General features: G+C 28.8%; 1 protein-coding gene across 4 annotated transcripts; it reads right to left on the reverse strand.

Annotated features, from left to right (window-relative positions):
• On the reverse strand, positions 2569 to 6405 carry LOC109361225 (ubiquitin-conjugating enzyme E2 5B-like). Of its 4 annotated transcripts, XM_019606609.1 has the most exons (6): positions 6277 to 6405; positions 5233 to 5307; positions 3791 to 3918; positions 3057 to 3161; positions 2747 to 2906; positions 2569 to 2696 (listed from the first exon to the last, which is right to left on the reverse strand). In XM_019606609.1, exons 2-5 carry the CDS (start codon positions 5300 to 5302, stop codon positions 2763 to 2765), a joined length of 447 nt encoding a protein of 148 aa, XP_019462154.1. In that variant the 5' UTR covers positions 5303 to 5307; positions 6277 to 6405; the 3' UTR covers positions 2569 to 2696; positions 2747 to 2762. The 4 variants fall into 4 exon arrangements, with proteins under 4 accessions (XP_019462154.1, XP_019462151.1, XP_019462152.1 ...); XM_019606606.1 differs by having other exon boundaries at positions 2581 to 2906; XM_019606607.1 differs by lacking the exon at positions 6277 to 6405 and adding an exon at positions 6147 to 6170 and having other exon boundaries at positions 2581 to 2906.

The raw sequence follows: 23301 nt of genomic DNA on the forward strand, positions 1-23301 counted from the left end.
ATATATATATATATTTATTTATTGTGAATTGACAAATTTTACCCTTTAGAGTGTTCTTGCATGCCAAATTTGGAGAAATCGATGCAAAAAAGTCAAGTTTCCAGATAAGAGCAGTCTGACCCAACACATAAGCCACGCCTAACAGATTTGACATAACATTAAGTCCACACTTAGCGCAATCCATGTGCTGAGCAAAAAAATCACATATAGCAGAAGCCACACGTAGCACAATCCTTGCGTTGAGCAAACTTTTAATGCAACTTTTGTCCTGAATTCACACAGCAAATCACCCATGCCAAGCAAAGTATGGCAATTTCGTAATACTCAAACTCTTTAAAAGGGGATCATTGGGCATTTGAGAAATACATTGGGCATGACACTTCTCACTCGAAATTTCTCAAGTTCCTAGGCTAGTTTAGATCTAATTAAGCATAGAAGGGTAGTGGAAAGATTAGAGGAGCTATGCTCATTGAGGAGGTAATTTCTTCTCCTGTGAGCTCAATTTTCCTAAGTTAAATAGGTTTTCAAAAAACTCGACAAGTCTGGTCTAACATTACATATTATAGGTCAGGTAATAAGTCCTTAATAAGTGACCAGACATGTTTCTACCCTTAAATATAATGAAAAAAATAATAAGGGTCGTATCTTATTTCTTTATTTATTTTTACTTAATGTGGAAAGTTGTTAATCAAGTTCACCTTAGTTTTTCAAATAAGAATTTTGTGTGTATACTAGGGTGACAATTGGATAGGTTTGAATGGATTTGAATATGGATTCTAATGAATGGATAGAAAACTATCCATCAATGCATATAAATTCATTACATCACATTTTTAAATTATCCAATTCATCCATATCCAATGGATTCCAATCCATCCATTCTATCCATGTATCCATTTTAATAGATTTGATGGATGGATTTCTAACCCACTTTTTTTAATTTGAACAAAACATTTTTAATAAAGCAAATTGAAGAAGAAAAGTTTTTTTAAAAATTATTATTTAGTAAAGCATTTTTAAATATCAATTTTAAAAAAAATAATTTTCTTAACAAACACTTTTAAAAAGTGTTTTTTTGATAAACACTTTTAAAAAAGTGAATTTGTGAACTTATTTTATAAGCGCTCTTATTGGCAATAATCTCTGGTACAACATAATTGGTAGGAGTATAGAAGTTTGGTTCGATTTTTGACGCAATTTAGTGACCGAATCGTATACAAAGATATGGTTCAGTTCTACACGATTAACCGCAAATTTTATTTAGGAACCGAACCGAACCGCTCATTTATGTTTCGTTCAGTTCCACGGTTTTTCAACTTATTTAAAGAAAATCCTTTATGAAATAGTTGAACAAAATTTGCAAAGTATAGAATCAAATTGAATATTAAACGCATCAATAATAGAGTATTTGATACTCTTTCTATTAAAACAATAATAATTCAACATCTCAACGCACTACAAACTTGAAATTTTGGTCCACAAAATCTTCGACAATGTCAAACAAAATTTAAGAATGACAAACTTGATACCAATTCTTAGTCCAACAGTCTATCTTCTCAATGGATAATAGATATTTATGTTTGTTTACTAATTTATTTTTTCTATTTGCCTCTTACTTATATAGCCTATACGCATTAATAATCCTAAATTTTTAATCAAATTTTATCTCCTAACTTTAAAGCTTAACCATCCAAATATAAAATAAAATTATTTTCTAATATTCAATTGGTTTTAACGGATCCAAAATTTACAAAATCGTGAACCAAACCAAACTTAAATAGTTCCAAATAAAAAAATTGAATCGAACCACAGAACCGAACCGAACTGCATTTTATGGTTCGGTTCAGTTTGGTTTCATCAGTTTCACGGTTTAAACTGGAACTGCTTACGCCATTAATAATTGGGATTTCCACAAGTTGTATCCAACAATCCATCATCCTAAAATATTTCATTTTGTTATTATATTATCATATTAGTCAATAACCAAAATGATATATTTATACTTTGCATTAAGATGTTAAGGTAAAACACTAATATCGAAATCGTTTATACTTCTTTTATAAGCACTTTTTAAATCACAATTGCAATTTTCAACTTTTATAATGTGTATGAGAATGTTCTTAGAAATGTGAGAGAAATTTTTTATATTAATACTGATTAATTGGGAAAAAAATTGTTTTTAATTTAATTTTTTTGGATGGATTGGGTACCCATCCAAATGGATATACCCATAGATATCCATTGGATATAATGGATGGATTTGAACCCATCCATTATCAATACTATCCATTGGATTATATCCATTTAAATCCATTAGTTAAATTTGAATGGATTTAGATGGATTTTGGATAATTTTGCTACTCCTAGTGTATACATAGTTCCAAATCAATTCAAAACATTTTAGTACATGTACATAAATATTAACCTATATGCTTTAAAAAAACATGTTACGTTAATTAGACTAATGCTTCACTAGACGTTGCAAAATTGAAGCATAAAATTGAAATTTGGCCTTGGTATTTTACTTCTCATTAAACTATAAAATTAAGAAAAGAGGTCAAACTGAAATCTCAAAGCAAATAAAAATGCAACCCATTCTGAAGACTTTGCCATATTAACCATGAAAGCTAAACATTTCGGAGTTCGAATTATTATAAAATCAAAGCGGAAGCACTATTCATATGAATATATACCAGCTGATATTTCTCAACATAACTTTCTTTGCACATGAACTGCCCACTAGAACCCTAAGCATAGGTCAACTAGTTCATGGCATATTTCTGAGTCCAAGATCGGGCAGTGCTCTCGTACTTGGCTCGGTCGGTCTTGTACATGTGAGCAATATCTGGAACAAGAGGGTCATCAGGGTTTGGGTCTGTCAGCAGGGAGCAAATTGACAGCAGAACCTGCCACACATTGTCAATGTAGTGTTAATACATACATGTCTTTATGTCTTTTCACTGCTATAATCAAGCATCATCTGATATGATTAAAGCGTTTTTATTTATTTGAAAATCGAAAGTTCGGTAAAAATTTATAAGTATAAAGCTTTATACCTTGGAAACTGTAAGGGCAGGGCTCCATTGCTCTTTCAGGATGTCAAGACAGATACTTCCATTGCTGTTGATGTTGGGGTGGAATACCTTTGTTTTGAAGGCAACCTACAAAAAAAACCAAGCTGTAAGGTCCTTTTCCAAATGTAAACTATCAACATCTTTTTACCCAAGATAAAATGAATGTGCATGATACATGTTAAGGCCTCAAGAAAAGGAGGAAAAGATGAATGGTCAATTCAATAAAATCAATGACCATAAAAACTAAAAACAAGCAGTGTGAATCCATATAACCGAATTCAATTAATAATTTACACATTACAAAAAGGCAATATCAAATATAGGACCATAAACTCACCAAATGGAAAGAATTAAAAACAAAAAATGATGCAAAGGAATTAATCCTCACCCCACATAGTCAAATGTCAAGTTGAATCCATCTCAATGAATAGAGGTTCTAGTTTCAATATTAGTTTGGTGACAAACATCCATTAAAGATCATATCTATATATTATCATGAAAACGGAAAATGGTTGAACGAGGTGACATTCACAGGAAGACAACTAAAAGAGAATGTTTGTCAAACTCAAAAGACAAATAATAACTATTAAAAAATCAATTTAAACAACAAAGGTGTACCAAGTTTCAAATTTCATTCCAAGTACATACTAATAGGTGTTGAATCTCTTATATGCTTATATAGTAACATAAACAGCGAGTAGTGTAGGTCTAGTTACCTTTGGTGGCTTAAATGGATAATCTGGTGGGAAGTGAATTGTCACTAGGAATACACCACCAGCATAAGGGCTGTCTGCTGGACCCATGATTGTAGCTTGCCAATGAAAGATGTCTTCACCAACAGGGCCTGCGTGTATTTAGAATATAATGAACATGATAGATTGCCAATAAAAACAAAGAAACCGTTCATTGCATTATTTTATGTTTTTATGGTGACCATACATGCATAATCAATGATTAAGATTTATTCCCTTAGGCCTTGTTTGGGAGTGGGGTTTTGGAGGGGAAGGGAAGGAAAGAAATGGCTATGGAAAGCCTTCCCCTTGTTTGGGGGTTGGATCAAGGAGAGAGGAAGGTTTCTCAAACCGTCCAAAACCCTCCACGTGTCTATTTTTAAAGTCCCCTCAATTTGGGGTTTTTTGGAGATAAAATGTCAAAATAGTTAAATATGTTTAGTAATAATATACAATTACATATTATTGTTCAGTTCTCATTGTTAATTACATTTTTAAGGGAAAATAAAAAAATATTCTTACATTATCATTAGTTTATCCTCCTTCATCTAAATTTCATACCCCCAAACAAGGGAGAGGATTTCCTTCCTTTTCCCTTCCCTTCCTCCCCCTTATTAACCCTTTGATCCCTCTCCTTCCCTCTTCCTCCTAACTCCCAAACAAAGCCTTACTGTCGGAGTAAGATACTCCTGCCATAAAGAGATTTCATTATATTCTTTATGATTCCTATTTTCATCTCAACCAAATAACCTACTTTACTGTTGGGGTTGGCTACATCAATATGCAATCAAAAGTTGGAAAATACGTAAGATATACACATAGCTTCTTCTACTCTCAACAAATGCCTTTGCAGTCACTCTGTAATCCATGTACAATAATCAACTCTTCTATCTTCAAACATTTTCTGTTTTAAAATACTGTATGCATAAATGTTATTACCAGTCACCTTGTTAGCATCAGTTTCTCCCCTCAGATTTCTATACCGTTCATGCAAAATGGTGTAAATGCCAAACCCATATTATACAACTCTTTATTATCACAATATATTCTATTCAAGCAAACCCCAATATACTCAACAGATTATTTGGGTATCTTGTCCACTGAAAACAGAACTCCTTATAAATAATCCACCTTAAATCAGTTGAGAGAAGTTAAACTTGATGGCAAGTCTAATAATCATGTTATAATCCAAAATGACAAATAACCAGAAGAAAAAACAGAATAAAAAAGAGTAGTTAAAAAATATGAGAGTATCTATACTACAAAGTAGAACACCAAAGAAGTACCAAGAGACTTTATTAATTTATTTTGCTTCGAGATAAATTTGATATTTATATTCATACAACTTTGTTAGATATTGAAAGAATAGGAGTATGTATGTAGTATAAAGATAGTGAGACAGGAAGAGAAGGTCAGCGAAAACAGACCAGCACTGCATGAAACAGGAGGATCTTTCTGGAGGTCCTTCAACTCCTTAGTAATACGTTTTGAAGCCATCTCAACTGTACAAAGATTAACACACAAATTAAGTCTTACCAGTACTTAAAATTACATAAAAATGAGGATATAAGCGCAACGAGCATGACTACACTCTACGCCTCAGTTTCCAAAACAGAATGAAGGAAATGAATTATTTCAATGATGAAGTATTATGAAACAAACTACGACCCTCAATCCCAAAGACAAATAAAGAGCCCGACTCCTCACACTCACTCCAAGAAAATCAACATTCAACTCGCTTCAAGAAATGTGCAAGTAATACAAAAAAGAAAGAAAAAAAGGTTTGAATCAGAGTTACTTCGGTAGTTGTTACCATATTACATGTACAATTATAGAATATATTATGAAATGAACACAAAATTTACATATAAACCTGCTTATCCAACTCACAAGTAACAAATAAACTGATCATATATCATATATAGATATAGCAACCCTTGAAAACTGAGAACATGAACCACCCTAAAAAACACGGGGTCCGTGGATTCAAACCCCATCGTTCAAAAACAATTGCTTTGCCACAATTTTATTAAAAATCTAAGTAGCATATATATCAAATATTTTGCAACAAAAGCATTTGAAGTCAATTTTAAACCAAAACCAAACTTGTTCCATACTACTAATAATAATTAAAATTAGTAGAGGGTAAATGTGTGCTCTAACTTAAAATTAATTATAAACAAAATAGCATGATAATCAGAAGATTCTCTTTACCAAAATAAACTATTTTTTTCAATTGCAAATATTAGAAACTCTAAATACAAAACTAAAAACACAACAAACGCTTTTCTTAAACAAAAAAAACCGATCAGAAGGATAAAAGAGAAAAGTGAAATCAAACCCTAAAAATCCCAAAATCGAATTCCCCTCGATCAAGACAGATCAAACAAACCAAAAGTTAAATCGAATAGATAGTAAAAAAGGATCAAAATCTCGAGAAAGGAAAGGGAGAGTGTGATATGTGGATTAACCTCGCAATCGCTAGGGTTTGAAACTTGTTCTTGTTTATCTGAGCCATGTTTCTGTGAGGTACTTTCTTTTATATACTCTTTCGTGCGTTTTTTGCCATGCGCGTGATCCAATCGAGTTAATTTCACACCCTTTATTTTTTTTCTTCTACTTTCTTTTTATTATTATCCTTTTTTTAAATTAACCTTCTTTTACACTTTTTGGATTTGGTTATTTTTAAATTAAAATTTGTGAATTGAGTATTTTTAAGGTTATCAATCCTTCATTGATTAGTTAATTCTGCGTGAGTCCTCTTTATTAGACCAAAACATTTGTAGCACTTATTTACATGTAACAATTATTTTAGTAAAAAAAATAAATACACTCATAGATACAGAGTTTTAATGAAATTATATAAAATTAGTTCGATACAGAGTTTTAGTGAAATTATATAAAATAGTGTGTTGATCAACACTTTATGTCTATCGACAGTAACGGTGTACTAACAACAATTTTACAAGTCTAAGATATATTTTTTTTGCAAAAAAATATTACATGTTTCATGGAACTGTGCTAAATAATTTTATACTATTATGGATATGTAACTTAAACAATTTCATGACCGTTTCTCCAAAATGAATATTAAATTGTTTCTTTGTATATCTTGTCTGGGTCTAACCAATTTGTTCTCAAATTTTTATATGTTAAAACTGATTGAATTTGCAAAGTTTTATCACATGTTTTTTGTTCAATTAATTTGGTGATGCTTAATAATCAACCTGAGAGTTATATCATTGAAATGTGTATTAATATTGAATTTACTTCTTTAAAAGGAATCAATATCTTTTAGATAAGTTATTTAAAAGTGGAAGACACATTGTATACTCATTAACTTTTTTTAAGTTAAAAATAATTTTACTTGTTGCCACAACAACTATAGAAAAAGTTATTTCAACTATGAAAGTTATAAAAAAATAGGTTGCGTAATTGAATGAGAAATGCATAGATGAAAGACTGTCTAGTCACTTATATTCAGCGAGAAATGTTTAATAACATTGACAACGAGTTGATAATTTAATAATTTAAAATATGAAGTCATATATAGATCAATTATGAAATACATAATTTATTTGATTGATATATTTAAATTTTGTGATTTTTATATTAATGTTTTTATCATTTTATATATAATGATATTTATTATTTTAGTTTTTAACATATATTGCACACCCTATCTTCGGGTCCTAGATACATCATTGTCTATCGACCCACATTTTTTTTTTCTAATATTAAATTCATACGCAAAGTTTCTAAAATTTCTCAACTTGTACCTCTAATAATGATTAGTGTTTTTTGTACTACCAAGGGTATCGCTTTATCTTTTGGTTAATGAACTAATCCTTTTTGGGGTGTCTGACTGTCTCTTCCAATAAGTGTCGCTCTCAGGAATCGAACTCTTGACCTTTTGGTCATCTTAGGGATCTAGCGGAGCCTTATACTACTAGACCAAATCTTGTTAGTAATAATGATTACTATGTCATTGAATGTTTTTTCATGTGGGTAAAAGTTGTTTTTCTTAGAGTGATGAATAAAGAAAAAGAATATATGAAATAGTAGTGATATATTGATGGAAAAGAATAAAAGAACATGTCAAAATTTCTTGTAATTATTATTGGGAGGATATAAAAGGATAAAATTTATGGAAATTATGTGCATGTTTGGTATGAATTAAGTTTATAGTTTTTCCTTATTTTTTGAAAAATAAGCTTAAAGTTGCAACATAAATATGTTTGGTGGTAACATATCCAGCTTATAAACTCAACTTATTTTTGTTGGAAAATAAGCCAAAAATGGAAGCTCCATCACCGTGAGTTGTTTATTTTAAAGTTAGCTTATTTTTCTATTGAAATGTCAATTCCCATTTTACATTTACTTTATAAGTTATCTTCATTCTCATTTACTCTTCCACCAAACTTCATATTATACATATTTGTCATGTTATTTTAAAATATTGATATTAGTTTTTATATTGTCTTTTATTTAATTTTATTTAACCTTTGTAATGAAGTAATAAAAGTTATAAAATATTATGATGATATAAAAATGTATATTTAAAAACTACATGTCTTTGTGTAAAATACATGTATGATGATAAATATAAAAAACAATCAAAATAATCAGCACATAAGAAAAATAGCCTCATATTAATTTCTGTAATTTACTCTATAAATAAATAGAAGTTTAACAACTTCTATTTATTTGTGTGTCATGTTGTTTTTTAATATTAATATTGGTTTTTATATTGTATTTTTTTAATATATATCTTTTAGCTTTTGTTATGCAATATTAAAAGTTAAAAAAAAATTGTAAATATATATATATATATATATATATATATATATATATATATATATATATATATATATGGTGGTAAATAATAAAAAATAGTGTAAAAAATAACCAAAATAATCGTAACATAAACAAATAACCTCATACCCTTTTATGTAATTTACTATGTAGAAAAAATTCTTTCTACTTCACTCAAGTAAAACAGATTAATTTATATTCAATTTTCACCTATGGTACTCAAACATAAACAGATTATAATCTCATAGTTTATACTCTCAACTTTATAAACTAGAAAAAAAACATAATTCATACCAAACACACATGTCATAGTGGTTTCTAAATGAAATTGAATGAGATTATATCAGTTCAATTATCTGAATATCCTTTAGGCATATTTTACATTTATATAATAGTAAGGGCAAAGTTGAAATATAGAAATTACAGCTATTCAATTATCTAAACATCATTAGACATGTTTTTATCTTTATATAGTAGTATAGATAAAATATGTCTCTCTTTTCTACAACTATACAAATCATCTAATTTATATACATATATTATACTGACAACCGTGTAGAAAATATAAGTGTAATATTTTAAACAAAAAAAATGATAAATGTAATTAAATTAAACAAAATATAGTATATTCTGTAAGCAAATCCAAATAGTATATAAGTCAATACATATTCAATATTTTTGGTTCGTTACAATTTAATATAAGGATCATTTAAATAATATGTCCTTACAATTACTGATGCATAACCAACAAAAAATATTGAATATACTATTTGGACTTATCTCGACAATATACCATATTTTGTTTAACTTAATTATATTTATCACATAATTTTTGTTTAAAAGATCACACTTATTTTTCATGGAGGGTAGTTAGTGAATGAATATATATATATAAATAAGGATGATTTGTATAGGTACAAAAAGTGATGGTTGATTTGTGTAATTTTACTAAAACTCTATAGAGTGTCAATGTAATTTACTCAAAAAATAATGATATATCTTCCTATTAATCTTCATAATTACTAAAAAGTGGCACATGTCACTTGTAAACAAATTATTAATAAACAAAACATCACTTACATATGTTTAGAGGTGGAAGCGGTTCTAGTTTAAACGTGAAACTGGTGGAAACGAAACTCAAAATATAGTCTGGTTTTGCGGTTTGGCTTGATTATTTTTTTTAATGAATCATTTATGTTTAGTTCGGTTCATGGTTTTAGAAATTTAGGAACCGTTGGAATAGAACTGAACCACATATTAAAAATATAGATACTATGAAATAATGTTGGAGTTCTTCAACCAATTATAACTTAAATTATCAATTTTGTATGAAACATGATATTATATATGTTACTAAAATATTATTATGTTAGCATTATATATGTTATTAGTTATATATATGTGCTACTTTCTTAGACTCTTTATAATTTGGAATATATCTTCTAACTTTCATTTACTTGGTTTAAAACTAATATATAACATAAATTGTTATATATATTATTAATTATGAATTATAATTTTATATATGTCATTAAATTGTTACATATATTACTAATGGTGAATTGTATTGTTATATATGTTTCTAGTAAATATATATTACTAATTATGAATTATATTATTATTATATATCGACATTTGTTTTTTATTCCTAAATTACATAATTGTTATATATTTTACTAACAAGTAATAATAAAATCCAATTTTTAAATCATCTATTTCATATATTTTATGATAATGAATAATAGTAATAGTAGTGTTTTTCTTTTTTATGTACAAACAACATCTCTTAGTGATACATTTTGAACTTCCGATTGACGCAAGTTTTTTATATTAAAAAAATAGAAAACACCAAATTGAAACAAACCATTATTGAACGATTTGATTCCTACTATAAAATATTAAGGTTAATTGAGTTGAACCAAACCATGTCTTTTTATTCTGTTGGTTACTAAATTACATAAAAAATTGAACCAAACCGAACTTTTATACCACTACCCTCTAACATAATCTTGTGGGTAAAAAAATTAATAAGAGAATATATTATTTTTATGACTAATGTTGGTTCGTGACTAATTTGAGTATTTTCTTTGACTAATAAAAATCTATTTTTCTCGAAATTGTCAACCAAGTCAAAATAAAAAAGAGAACTAATTTCTCAAAAAAATATTGATTAACTAAAACTGTATTTGATTGGTTGAATTACTAATAAATGAGAAAATTTATTGAAAAATTTAAATAAAAATATTAAGTATTTTAATTTTCAAGGTTTTAATATTAGTTATGCCAAATATATATCTTTATTTTCACTAAGTAGTTTAATAGTAGACAATAATATCTTACATATTAGTTAATAAAATAGCAATTTGTCCATACAACTACACATACTTTAATAATCTATCATATTTTACTGACCTTTTTTATACACTACATCATTTGTTTATTCATGCATGATGGGGTGATACATTAGAAAATGTAAAAATGTCTTACAGTGAAACTACATAAATAGTAAAATCTTAATCTATTTGAAGTTGATTCTTTAAGTAGGTAGAGAGGTAGTTCTCCAACGTTTGGGGGGCCATTGTTCAAACCATATTCAATGTTTTACTTGGTAGATCACATAAGGAAGAAGGATTAACCGGTTATGTTGTTGCAGCAAGTGATTTACATTGCAGATAACATGATACTAAAGTTGTTGTTTGATATGTTGCATCTCCCTTCTCAATTACTCATACGTGGTACTTGACCATGGAGAGAACTTAAGCTCTAATATCATATATGAACGTGGAGAACAACCCCACATAATAGACTTGAAGAACTCATCTAAGATTGAATAATGTTAGAAATTTATAATTTCTAATTAAGGTGGACATCATATATTTGATACAATGATATTGACTATTTATTTCGGGTTTACATTATATGTGATCTAATTAATGACACCCCATAGATTTCTAAAAACTGATAACATATATGGGTTTAATGAATGGATACCCATCAGGTTAACCTATATGAGATAACGGAAACCTATAAGTTAACGCATAAGGAAGGTTATGGTCCCCAATACACCAAATCACAAATAGTTTTCACCTCTCCTCATCGAAGAGAAAACAAAGGTCCCAAAAGGAATTAAGGATTTGATTGAGGAAGATCATCATATCAAAACTCTCTCAAAAGGTATATAAAATGAGTAAATCAAAGAACATGGATTCAGGGATTCACGTATGATTTTGTATCCTTGTTTTATATTATGTGTGAGAATCATGAGATTCAAGATCTTAAAATTGATATTTCACCAATCATCAAGAAATATCTAACAAACAGTATGAGAGTTTAGGTTCTGAATTTTATAATTCTCCATTAAAGATGTTTTCCCCAATTTTTTATGAACCCTGATTTTTTTTAAATTTGGGGATTTTTATGCTTCCGCTATTGGTTATGAAAATTGGGTATTTAGGAATAACGAGGATAACTTTTATCCGCTTCCGCTTATTTGAATTATGAGTAATTTGTATTATAAATTATTGCAACATGTGTTGAAGTATATATTCAGATCTATGCATGAACACTGCGTTAACTTTTATGACTCTGTTATGCAATATGTATATTATATGTGCGCCAATGCCTTACTGTTGGACATTGACTAATTATCCCTTTACAATTTTGCAATTTGTTAAAGTATATGTATAAGATATATATGGATTAAGTCGTGCTTTTATTTTATATATATATAATCTAGAATTCATGATCATGTATATATTGTGAATTAAAATATACATATTTACATATGTAATTGTTTCCAACTTGGAATTGTTGTGATGTCTGAAATTACTGATTAAAGTTAATATATATACTTATATATATAATGGTTATAGTTAATGTTTAAAATTATATATACTTTACTATGTTAGTGTGTGAAAGTATACATATATAATGTTACATATATGTTTTAAAATATGCATGATCATATTGGATTTGGAATTTCAATAATGATATGCGTTTGTATTTCTTTGTTCAATCCAGATCCAATTTGCATTTAATATAAGATTTCATCCACTTTTATGCGTCGATATATATGTAATATATCTTTTTGATTTGGAATTATATTATGAGATTAGATTTGTTAATCATAAAATATATCAATTCCCAAGATTTTAATTCCAAGATCATAATTTTTTTATAATGGACCCATATTGTTTTCTTTTTTTCTGGTAATTATTTTGAATTAATTGATGCAATATGTTGTCAAAGTAACCTCTATTGTGGAAATTGATTAAAATTATATAGATGGGTATGAGACTATTTATGCGAATTGTGTTTGGCCCAAAGGAAGACACAATTTGGCCAAATAATAACATAATTGTGATGATAAATATGTAACAATTATAAAGTTTTTTCATGTGAATAATAGTCGGTCCAAAGAAAAGGCTATTGTTTGACACAGCTAGTTGTTAATATTTGATCATTACTTGAGAGTATCACTTACAAATTAATTTCTCCATCCAAAGACTAGAAATCGATGTTGTGCTATGTAGCTTGTGATGAGTCTATTATGTGAACATGTCTTGTTTTATATTTATTACGTGATTTATTTGTTTATATGGTTGTAACACTTATGGTTTGTTGCATTGGTTGGTGGCTAATATCATTATTAAGTAGATGCTATTGTTGAAGCATTATTTCTATTTGAACAACTTGCCCTACCATGTTTAATCATGTATATAATGGTAATATTTTTTTTATGGAAAATTCAAAAGGATCAATACTGGAATTCGAAATGAAGTCCTTGTGATGAGAATGATGCAATGCTATCATTAGACTATAATGGATATATGTATTTATATGTGGATATAAATAATATATGTTTTGGATTAGGTTATGTTGATATTTTATGAACCTATTATACAAGAAGTCACCAAAGTGACATCTTTTTCTCTGAATTGTTCATAATAAATGTCAAATGCTAGTACGTATCTGTATCCATGCGAGTATTAATCGGCTCAAAGGAAGATTGTTATTTGGCTGGATTATACACACACATGTGATGGTAAACATGTGATTATTATAAGGTTGAATATGTGAATGATAAATCAATCCAAAGAATGGTTTATTATTTAACATGCATCATGATTAATGTTTGACCATTACAAATTAGAGTATCATTAGTGATTGATATAAAATATCAAGCTAATTGTATGTTTGCATTTTATGCGAATAGTGATTGGTCCAAAAGAAGATTACTATTTTCCCCAAATTACAAATATAGTTGTAGCAATAAATATGTGATAATCATATGGCTTTCCATGTGAATAGTAAGTCGGTCCAAAGAAAGGCTTATTGTTTGACATGACTAATTATCAATGTTTGATTATTACATTGAGTGTACCACTTTCAAGTTATTATGTTTGTCCAAAGACTGAATATTAATGTTGTGCTAGGTAACTCATGATGTACCCCATTATCATTTGAATTTAAGTATTAAAGTTGAATGTGAGTTTAATTGCAAGAATGATTGCAATTTATTTTGTTCTTTACTAGTGTTGCAAATATTTCTGCTCAAATTAAGAACATCTCATTGCTAAATGAGACAAACTTTAAGGTCAATAAGGAAGCCGTAGGAATTATTCTCGGCTGTATGGATTTAGATCTAGCACTTTAGGTGGAGAAATCCATTTCTACTATGGAAATCCTCGATGAGGTTAAAATTGAGAAATTGGAAGAGTTTAACTGAATGTGTCTAATGACCATGAAACGCTCAATTCCAGATGCGTTTTGGGGCTCTATATTTGAGGGTCAAAGTGCATGGAAGTTCCTTGAAGAAATAGAAAAATTCTTTGCCAAAAATGAAAAGGCGGAGACGAGTAGCCTTTTGGCTAAACTCATCTCAATGAAGTATAAAGGCAAAGAGAACATAAGAGAGTATATTATGAAGATGTCTAATCTCGCATCAAAACTCAAGTCACTTAAGTTAGAGCTTGGTAATGACCTGCTCGTGCACTTGGTTTTGATTTCTCTTCCTGCACACTTTGGACAATTCAAAGTGAGTTATAACACTCAAAAGGACAAATGGTCCCTTAATGAGCTTAAATCTCATTGTGTGAAAGAGGAAGAGAGGCTGTAGATAGATAAAGCTAAAAGTGCTCACTTGGCTATGATCCGTCAAAATAAGAAAAGAAAGAGCAATAAAGGTGTTGCGAAAGGGCCTTCTCAGCTAAAGAAATTGAAGAGTAATGAGGAATTTACCTATTACTTCTGTAAGAAGCAAGGACACATGAAGAAAGAGTGTCCTAAATTATGCCTCATGTTGTGTAAAGAAGCGTAAATTTCTCACTCTTGTTTGTTCTAAAATTAATTTGGCTTTTGTACCCAATGATACTTGGTGGGTAGATTCTGGTGCTACTACTCACATTAGTATCACTATGCAGGATTGCCTGTGGAGCCGATAACTAAGTGATGATGAAAGATTCATCTTTGTGGGCGACGACAAAAGGGTTGCAGTTGAGGCTATTAGAACATTTAGATTATGTTTAACAACCAGTTTTCATTTAGATTTATTTGAGACATTTGTTGTACCGTCTTTTAGGCAGAATTTAATTAGTATTTCCAATTTGGACAAACTTTGGTTTTCTTGTTCTTTTGGAAATAATAAAGTTAGTCTCTATCAAAATTCAAATCTTGTTGGTTCTAGTTCTTTAATTGATAATCTATATATGCTTGATGTTTCCAGATCCACTAATGAAATACTGCAAACAAATTCACGTGGTACAAAATGAAAATTAAAAGAGAATTTTGCCACTTGTTTAGGTCATATATCTAAACAAAGAATTCAAAGACTTGTGTCGGATGAAATTCTTGAACCTTTAGATTTATCAGACTTTGAAGTCTGTGTTAAGTGCATAAAGGAAAAACAGACGAACAAAAGGAAATTAGGTGCCGAAAGAGCTAAAGATGTCTTAAAACTAATACATAGGGATATATGTAGTCTTTTCCCTATGGCTTCTTGGAATGGACAACATTATTTTATTACGTTCATAGACGATTACTCTAAGTACGGCTACCTATATCTTATACATGAGAATTCTCAATCCTTGGAAGTTTTCAAGTCTTTCAAGGCTGAAGTTGAATTTCATCTTGGAAAGAAAATTAAGGCTATCAAATCTGACCGTGGTGGTGAATACTATGATAGATATGATGGATTAGGAGAATAACGTCCATGGTCATTTGCACTTTTCCTCAGAGAGTGTGGAATTGTTCCGCAAACACTATGCTAGGCAAACCTAGCATGAATGGTGTTGCTGAGCGGTGAAACCAAACTCTTAAGGATATGGAGAGAAGTATGATTAGTCATTCTTCCATATCAGAGTCTCTTTGGGGGATGCTTTAAAGACCACAATTTACATCCTTAATAGAGTGCCAAGTAAAGTAGTTAACAAAACCGCATATGAGCTTTGGACTAATAAAAATCCAAGCTTAAAACACTTGCACATTTGGGGTTGTCCAGCTGAGGCGCAACCTTATAGGCCGCATGAAAGAAAACTTGACTCAAGAATAGTTATTGTTATTTTGTTGGCTATTTTGAACGTTCTCGGGGCTATAAATTTTATGATCTCACTTCAAGACTATTTTTTGAGACAGGAAATGCAAGATTTCTTGAGGAAGTTGATTTTGGGAAGGAAGAGAACATAAAGAATGTTGTCTTTGAGGAAGAACATGTCACCAATAGTGGACAAGTTCTTGTGCCTATTACCATTCAAGGAATAAATTCGGTAATAGAAGACAATGTGTAGAATATTGTCCATGGTAATATTTCAGAACAAGACAACAATGAGGTTCTCCCTCAAGTACCTATAGAACAAATTCAACAACCTCAAATAGTAGAAGTGTCATTAAGGAGATCCACTAGAGGGAGGAGAAATGCAATTCCTGATGATTACATGGTATTTCTCCAAGAATATGAGAATGGCATCGGGTTAATAGAAGATGATCCATTGAACTTCTGTCAAGACATGAAAAGTTCTAACTCTCAAAAGTGGATCGATGACATGAAGGATGAAATGAAGTCTATGCATGATAATGACGTTTGAGATCTTGTCGAATTACCTGAATGTGCGAAACCTGTTGCAAATGGATATTTAAAACCAATAGGGATTCGAATGGTAATATTGACAAATATAAAGCTCGTCTAGTAGCTAAAAGCTTCACTCGAAAAGAAGGCATTAATTTTAAAGAAATATTCTCTGCAATATCTTCGAAGGATTTTTTTTAGAACAATATTGATACTAGCAACTCATTTTGATTTAGAGCTACATCATATGGATGTTAAGATTGTGTTTCTAAATGGTGACATTAAAGAAATGATCTATATGCCGCAACCACAAAACTTTGTGTCAATTGACTCAAAGTCTATGGTATGCAAATTAAAGAAATTCATATATGGCCTTAAACAAGCTTCCCATCCATGGAATCACAAATTTCATCAAGTTGTTACCTCGTATGATTTTGAGGCATATAAAATTGATGATTGCGTGTACCGTAGGTTCAGTGGGAGTAAATTTATATTCCTGGTATTATATGTATATGATATATTGCTTGCTAGCAGTGATATGAGACTATTTCTAACGAAGAATTTCGAACTGAAAGATCTTGGGGAAGCTTATTTTGTATTAGATATTCGGATACTGAGAGATCGCTCTCAAGGTATCATAAGGTTATCACAAGAAAGCTATATAGATAAAGTCCTGGATAGATTTGGCATGAAAGACAATAAACCAGGGGATACCCCTATAGCTAAGGGAGACAAGTTTAGTCTCGAACAGTGCCCAAAAAATGACCTTGAAATATATGAGATGCAAAAGATTCTTTATGCATCTGCAAAAGGAAGTCTAATGTATGCTCAAGTTTGCACACGTCCCGACATAGCGTTTGTCGTGGAAGTTTTGAAAAGGTATTTGAGCAATTCTGTAATGCATCACTGAAAGGCAATCAAACATGTTATGCATTACTTAAAGAGAACAAATGATTACATGTACACTTATCAGATGTATGAGAAATTAGATATCATTGGGTACTCTGACTCCGATTTTTGGGTGTATGTACAATAAACACTCCACCTCTAGATATGTGTTTATCTTGGTTGAAGGTACTATATTTTGGAAGTTTGCTAAACAGACGCTCACAGCTCCTTCAATCATGGTTGCAGATTTCATGGTCTGTTTTGAAACATCAGACCATTGCATATGGTTGCGAAAATTTTGTCACTGATTACGTGTGGTTGATGGCACTAAAAGACCACTAAGAATTTTTTGTGACAGTAAGTCTGGCATTCTTTACTCCAACAATAATAGGAGTTCTATAAAGTCAAAATTTATTGACATCAAATTTCTAGTTGTTAAAGAAAGTGTTCAAAATTGACAAATTTTCATAGAACATATAGGGACAAATTTTATGCTAGCTGATCCACTAACTAAGGGTTTGGTACCTAAATTTTTTCATGAGCATATTTCTCATATGAGTATTGCTCCTTAGGATACCTTAGTTCAGTGGGAGTCTATATATTTTATGATTTACTTTAGACGCCATATATAGTTTTATGCATAATAAAGTTGATGGTTTAGTGTTCTATTTTGAACTTGTATATTGTAACTATTGTGTTGCCATTAAAGACTTTGGATTGATCTCACTAAAGATTAAAGAAAGACTAGTTGAAAATAGACATGTTTGAGATAACATTGCATGAAATTTCCATGTCACTCATCCATATTTGATCTATGTCATTGAGTATATTAATATGGTGATCATCGTGGTCGAGTCACGCTTGCATGTGATGAAAGTCGTGGTGGTTCCATAGTTGATATATGAGATGGACCATATTGTATAAAGGAGAAGTCTAAATGTAAATAGCATACAGATGCGCACCTAAAGAACTTGTGATATAATTGTATTAGGAAGATATGAAGCCCAAATGAGAGATTGTAAGAAATTTATAATTTCTAATTAAGGTGAGCATCATATATTTGATATAATGATATCGATTATTTATTTTGGGGTTACATTATAAGTGATCTAATTACTAGCACCTCATAGATTTCTAAAAGCTGATAACGAATATGAGCTTAATGAGTGGATATCCATCAGGTTAATCTATAGGAGATAATGAGAACTCTATAACTTAACGCATAAGAAAGGTTATGATTCACAATACACCAAATCACAAATAGTTTTCACCCCTCCCCATCAGAGAGAACACGAAGGTCGCAATAGGAATTAATGATTTGGTTGAGGAAGACCATCATACCAAAACTCTCTCAAAAGGTATATCAAATGAGTAGATCAGAGAACATGGATTCAGGGATTCAAGTATGACTTTGTATCCTTATTTTATATTATGTGTGAGAATCATGAGATTCAAGATATTAGAATAAGTATTTCACCAATTATCAAGAAATATCTAACAAACAATTCTCTCCATGATCAAGTTGTCGTTTTTACTTTTACAATCAAGGCTAAGAGTGCCACCCTAACTAGTGACGGTGTCACATATAAGTTAGGGTGCCCTGATTTTTTTTTGAAATTATATATATTTTTTTAATCTTAATATTATAATTTATAAATTATCAATCATATGATTTAAAAAAAAATATATTACTTATGTAGAAAAAAAATATCTAGAAAAAGAAAGATCAACACTGATTAGAAGTTGGAACTTTAAATAACACACAAATGTGGGAGTTTCTATTTCACACATTGATCAATCATTATCTTCAAGCGATGTTCTATTGTACTCAAGCATTGTTTCACTTCTTAGCTGATTGGTTTTTTATATAACACTTTACTCTTTTCCATTTCATTGTTACTATTATGCATTTCATTTTTTTCATTGTCTTAATATTGTTTCCATTTCATTGTTATAATTTTATTGTTTCCATTCATTGCCTTCGAATAAAGCTATTTGGTATTTTTGTTTGTTTTATTACTTTTGTTTTGTTGTTTCTGGTATATGTTTAACATTGTTTTCATTTTAATGTTTTTATTCATTGCATTCTCACATGTTTCATTCCCTTTATTATTTGTTTGCTTCATGATTCTATTCACTCTTTCAATCTTTATAATTTGTAATTTTATTATTTTTATTATGCTTTGTTTCTATTATATTCTATTTTGTTTACAAATATTTTAGTTATTGCCACAATAATCATAGAAATAGATTTTTTAGCTATGAAGATTGTGAATTAGGTTTCCGAATTAAATGATAGATGCATGAGTGAATGTGTGTTTTGTGACTTAGACTAAGTGATAATTGTTCAATAACCTTGACATTAATTTATACGAAGTGTGTAATTTATTTGATTAACTATATTTAAATTTTGATACTAATGTTTTTATCTTTTTATATATAATGATATTTATTTTTTAATATTTTTAACATTGTTGCACACCTGCTCTCGGATCCTAGATCCGTCACTGACCCTAACTATCTAAAGATTAAAAGTGTCTCTCCGGTTAAAAGTGTCATATTATGACATTTTTTTCTCTTTTGGTTTTATGTACACACTATCATACCTATCATACATCAATCAACGAGCTTAGTGTTTGGTTCAAGTGATACATAATTACCCTTAAATAAAGTCTCAGATTCGAGTCTCGTGAATAAAAAAATACTCGTTGAGAGAGTTAGCCCCACATACCTGTGAATGTTTTAAATTGGATATCATTACCTCAAATGTGAGGGTACATATGAGAAACAAAAAAATACCTACCACACATCAAGTTTTTAAATAATACACCTTAAAATACGATCAAATTTCACATTTTTTTTAAAATTTTGATATGCATTTGACTTGTTCAAATTTCATTGAGTCTAGAATCTTCTTTTACCCTATAGGGTACGTTTTGAATCTTTTCTAATTTTATAGATTTAAAAAATAGATATTAAGTATTTAAAGGTTATCAATATTTCATTAATTAATTATGTGAGAGCTCTTTCTTTTACCAAAGTATTTTCAACATTAACTTACATATTTTGTGAATATTTTTATGGTATATTCTATTCGATAGAAAATGGTTCCATCTCTAGATAAGAAAGTAAAAATACACAAAAAGGAAAACATTAAAGAAGAAAATTTAAATTCAACAGTAGATTTGAAGAAAAATTTTCAAAGATAAACTGATATAGATTCTATTTCGACTAATAAAAGTTGTATTTAACTACAACTAAGAAAATCTTACCATAAAAGTATATAATCAAAAGATTAATAAATTGATTAAGTATTTAAGATGTGAGAAAAGGATTATACCTTTCTATATCTATAATATATAACTGTAAGTTTTGATATGTCTTAGTTTCTAGAAAATCTATCAAAATTAGAAACATTCCCTACTTTATAGGCTTTTAATTAAATTAATAAATTTTAAAATAAGCTTTAATAAAGTTAAAACGAGTAATAACTACCATAAGTTTTATATTCCATGTTTATCTTTTATAACTTCTCTCACTAATAATTACTATAAATTACATCCGTTGCTTTCATTTTTTATATTAATAAATATATCATTAATCTTTTATACATTCTCTTAATTATATTTTCACTCTCTATTGAGTTCATAAATTGTATTTCTGATATTTAAATTATTTTTTTCTTAAATTGTATAACATGAAGATGACACATTCTATAACAAAAACAATAAAAATATAGGTCAGTTGACATACTAGTAATAATAATGTCAAAATACTGCCCATCATTACAATGTGTTCTTTCCTCGTATTTTACCATTTAAAGATTTATTTAATGGTACATATAATGCTTCATCAGAAATAAAATATGATAAGACCATACAATGCTTTAAAATTCAAATATATATATATATATATAATAGAAGCCTAATGTCTCACCAAATTCTAAATTGCAACACCACATGACAAACTATCATAATCTAACTCTTTTATCATCTCCATCAAACAAGTCCTTAACAAATTGAGAATCACATTACCCCTCCGACTCTGGAAAATAAGAACAATTAATATGAATCATTAAATTAAGACACTTAATTATTACACCATTAAATAATTGACAAGATTCATATGATGCAACAATCATGAACTTATCTTATTCCAAATGTCATTACAAACATCTAGGGTAGGGATCTTCAAGTTGTCATATTCAAACTTCTCAACTGATTTTTTATCCTTTTCCACAATATCTGGAAATAAGATTTAAGGACCAACCAATTTTTGGACTTATAAAATATCATATATATATATATATATATATATATATATATGTAGTGCATGTTGGATATAGATTAAAATTTTAAGTTTTTGTTTATTTGTTGAAAAATAAGCTTAAAAAATAAATTATGTGTGTTTGACAATCAAATAAGATTATAAACTCAATTGTTTTTTGAAAAAATAAGTTAAAAGTAGAAGCTCCATGAGTTAATTTATTTTAGGTTAGTTTTTATTCTTCAAATTTAACAATTTTCATTTTACCTCATCATAATTTTATTTATCTCCCTTTTTTACTCTTTAGTAAACTTCATAACTCTTCATATCTTCACTACCAAACTCTATAACTCTTCAATTAGGGATGAAATTATTAAAACTTTTCTATAAAATTGACATTTTGGATTATTTATTTTGTGAATTTGTAATTCAAATTTAATAACTTCTATTTATTTGTATGTCGAGTTGTTTTTAATATTAATATTGATTTTTATATTGTTTTTATGTTAATATTTTTTTTAGCCTTTGTTATCAAATAGTAAAAATTTAAAAATTTATAGTAAAAATATATATGATGGTAAATATTAAAAAATGTATAGTTAAATAATAGTGTAAAAACAACCAAAATAATCATAACATAAGCAAATAATATCATATTATTTTCTAATAATTTACTATATAAAAAAAATCATTAATAAAACAAATTATTTTATATTTAGTTTTCAGTTAAGATATTCAAACATTAACATATTATAATCTCACGGTTTATAATTTCACAATATTAATAATTAATAATTAGTAATTACAACATAATTAATGTTATTTATGCACATGAACATGTAGGATAAATAATGTGACATTTTTTATTCTAAATTGTGTATCATTCTATCTATTGTTTACATTGATGAAAAAAATATAAAATTAATACTAACATATATTTAATTAATGTTTTACTTTTCTAATGAAATAAGAAATCGTTTATAAAGTTGTATAAAATTTGGAACAAATGTGTCTCCATAAATACTATTTAAACAAAAAATAAATACATAACCCGAAGAAAACAATCAAAAGATAAGAACAAATTAATTGCCAGAATTGGAAAATAAAAACCGAAATAAATAGATCATACAGTAATTAACTATATACGCGAGATAAGGAAGGATTGCAAGTTTGCAACCTATTCATTATTAGTCTAATCTTTCTGCTAATACCTTAGGCTTTATTTGGGAGTTAGGAGGGAAAGGGAAGGAGAGGGACCAAATGGTTAAGAAGGGGAGAAAGAGAAGGGAAAAGTAAGGAAATCCTCTCTCTTGTTTGGGAGTATGAAATTTAGACGAAGGGGTAAACTAATGATAATGTAAGAATATTTTTTTATTTTCGCTTAAAAATATAATTAACAATGAGAAATGAACAATAATATATAATTGTATATTATTACTAAATATATTTAACTATTTTGACATTT

Source organism: Lupinus angustifolius, chromosome LG11 (assembly GCF_001865875.1).
Source record: "Lupinus angustifolius cultivar Tanjil chromosome LG11, LupAngTanjil_v1.0, whole genome shotgun sequence".
NCBI lineage: Eukaryota > Viridiplantae > Streptophyta > Magnoliopsida > Fabales > Fabaceae > Lupinus > Lupinus angustifolius.

Bases quoted from the DNA above. Each gene is read 5' to 3' on its own strand.
- LOC109361225 (XM_019606609.1), bottom strand. From the start codon at position 5,302: ATGGCTTCAAAACGTATTACTAAGGAGTTGAAGGACCTCCAGAAAGAT. The intron at 3,162-3,790 runs GTAACTAGACCT...TTTTTTTTGTAG, and splicing joins ATCCATTTAAGCCACCAAAG to GTTGCCTTCAAAACAAAGGT. The intron at 2,907-3,056 runs GTATAAAGCTTT...AATGTGTGGCAG, and splicing joins CTGCCCTTACAGTTTCCAAG to GTTCTGCTGTCAATTTGCTC.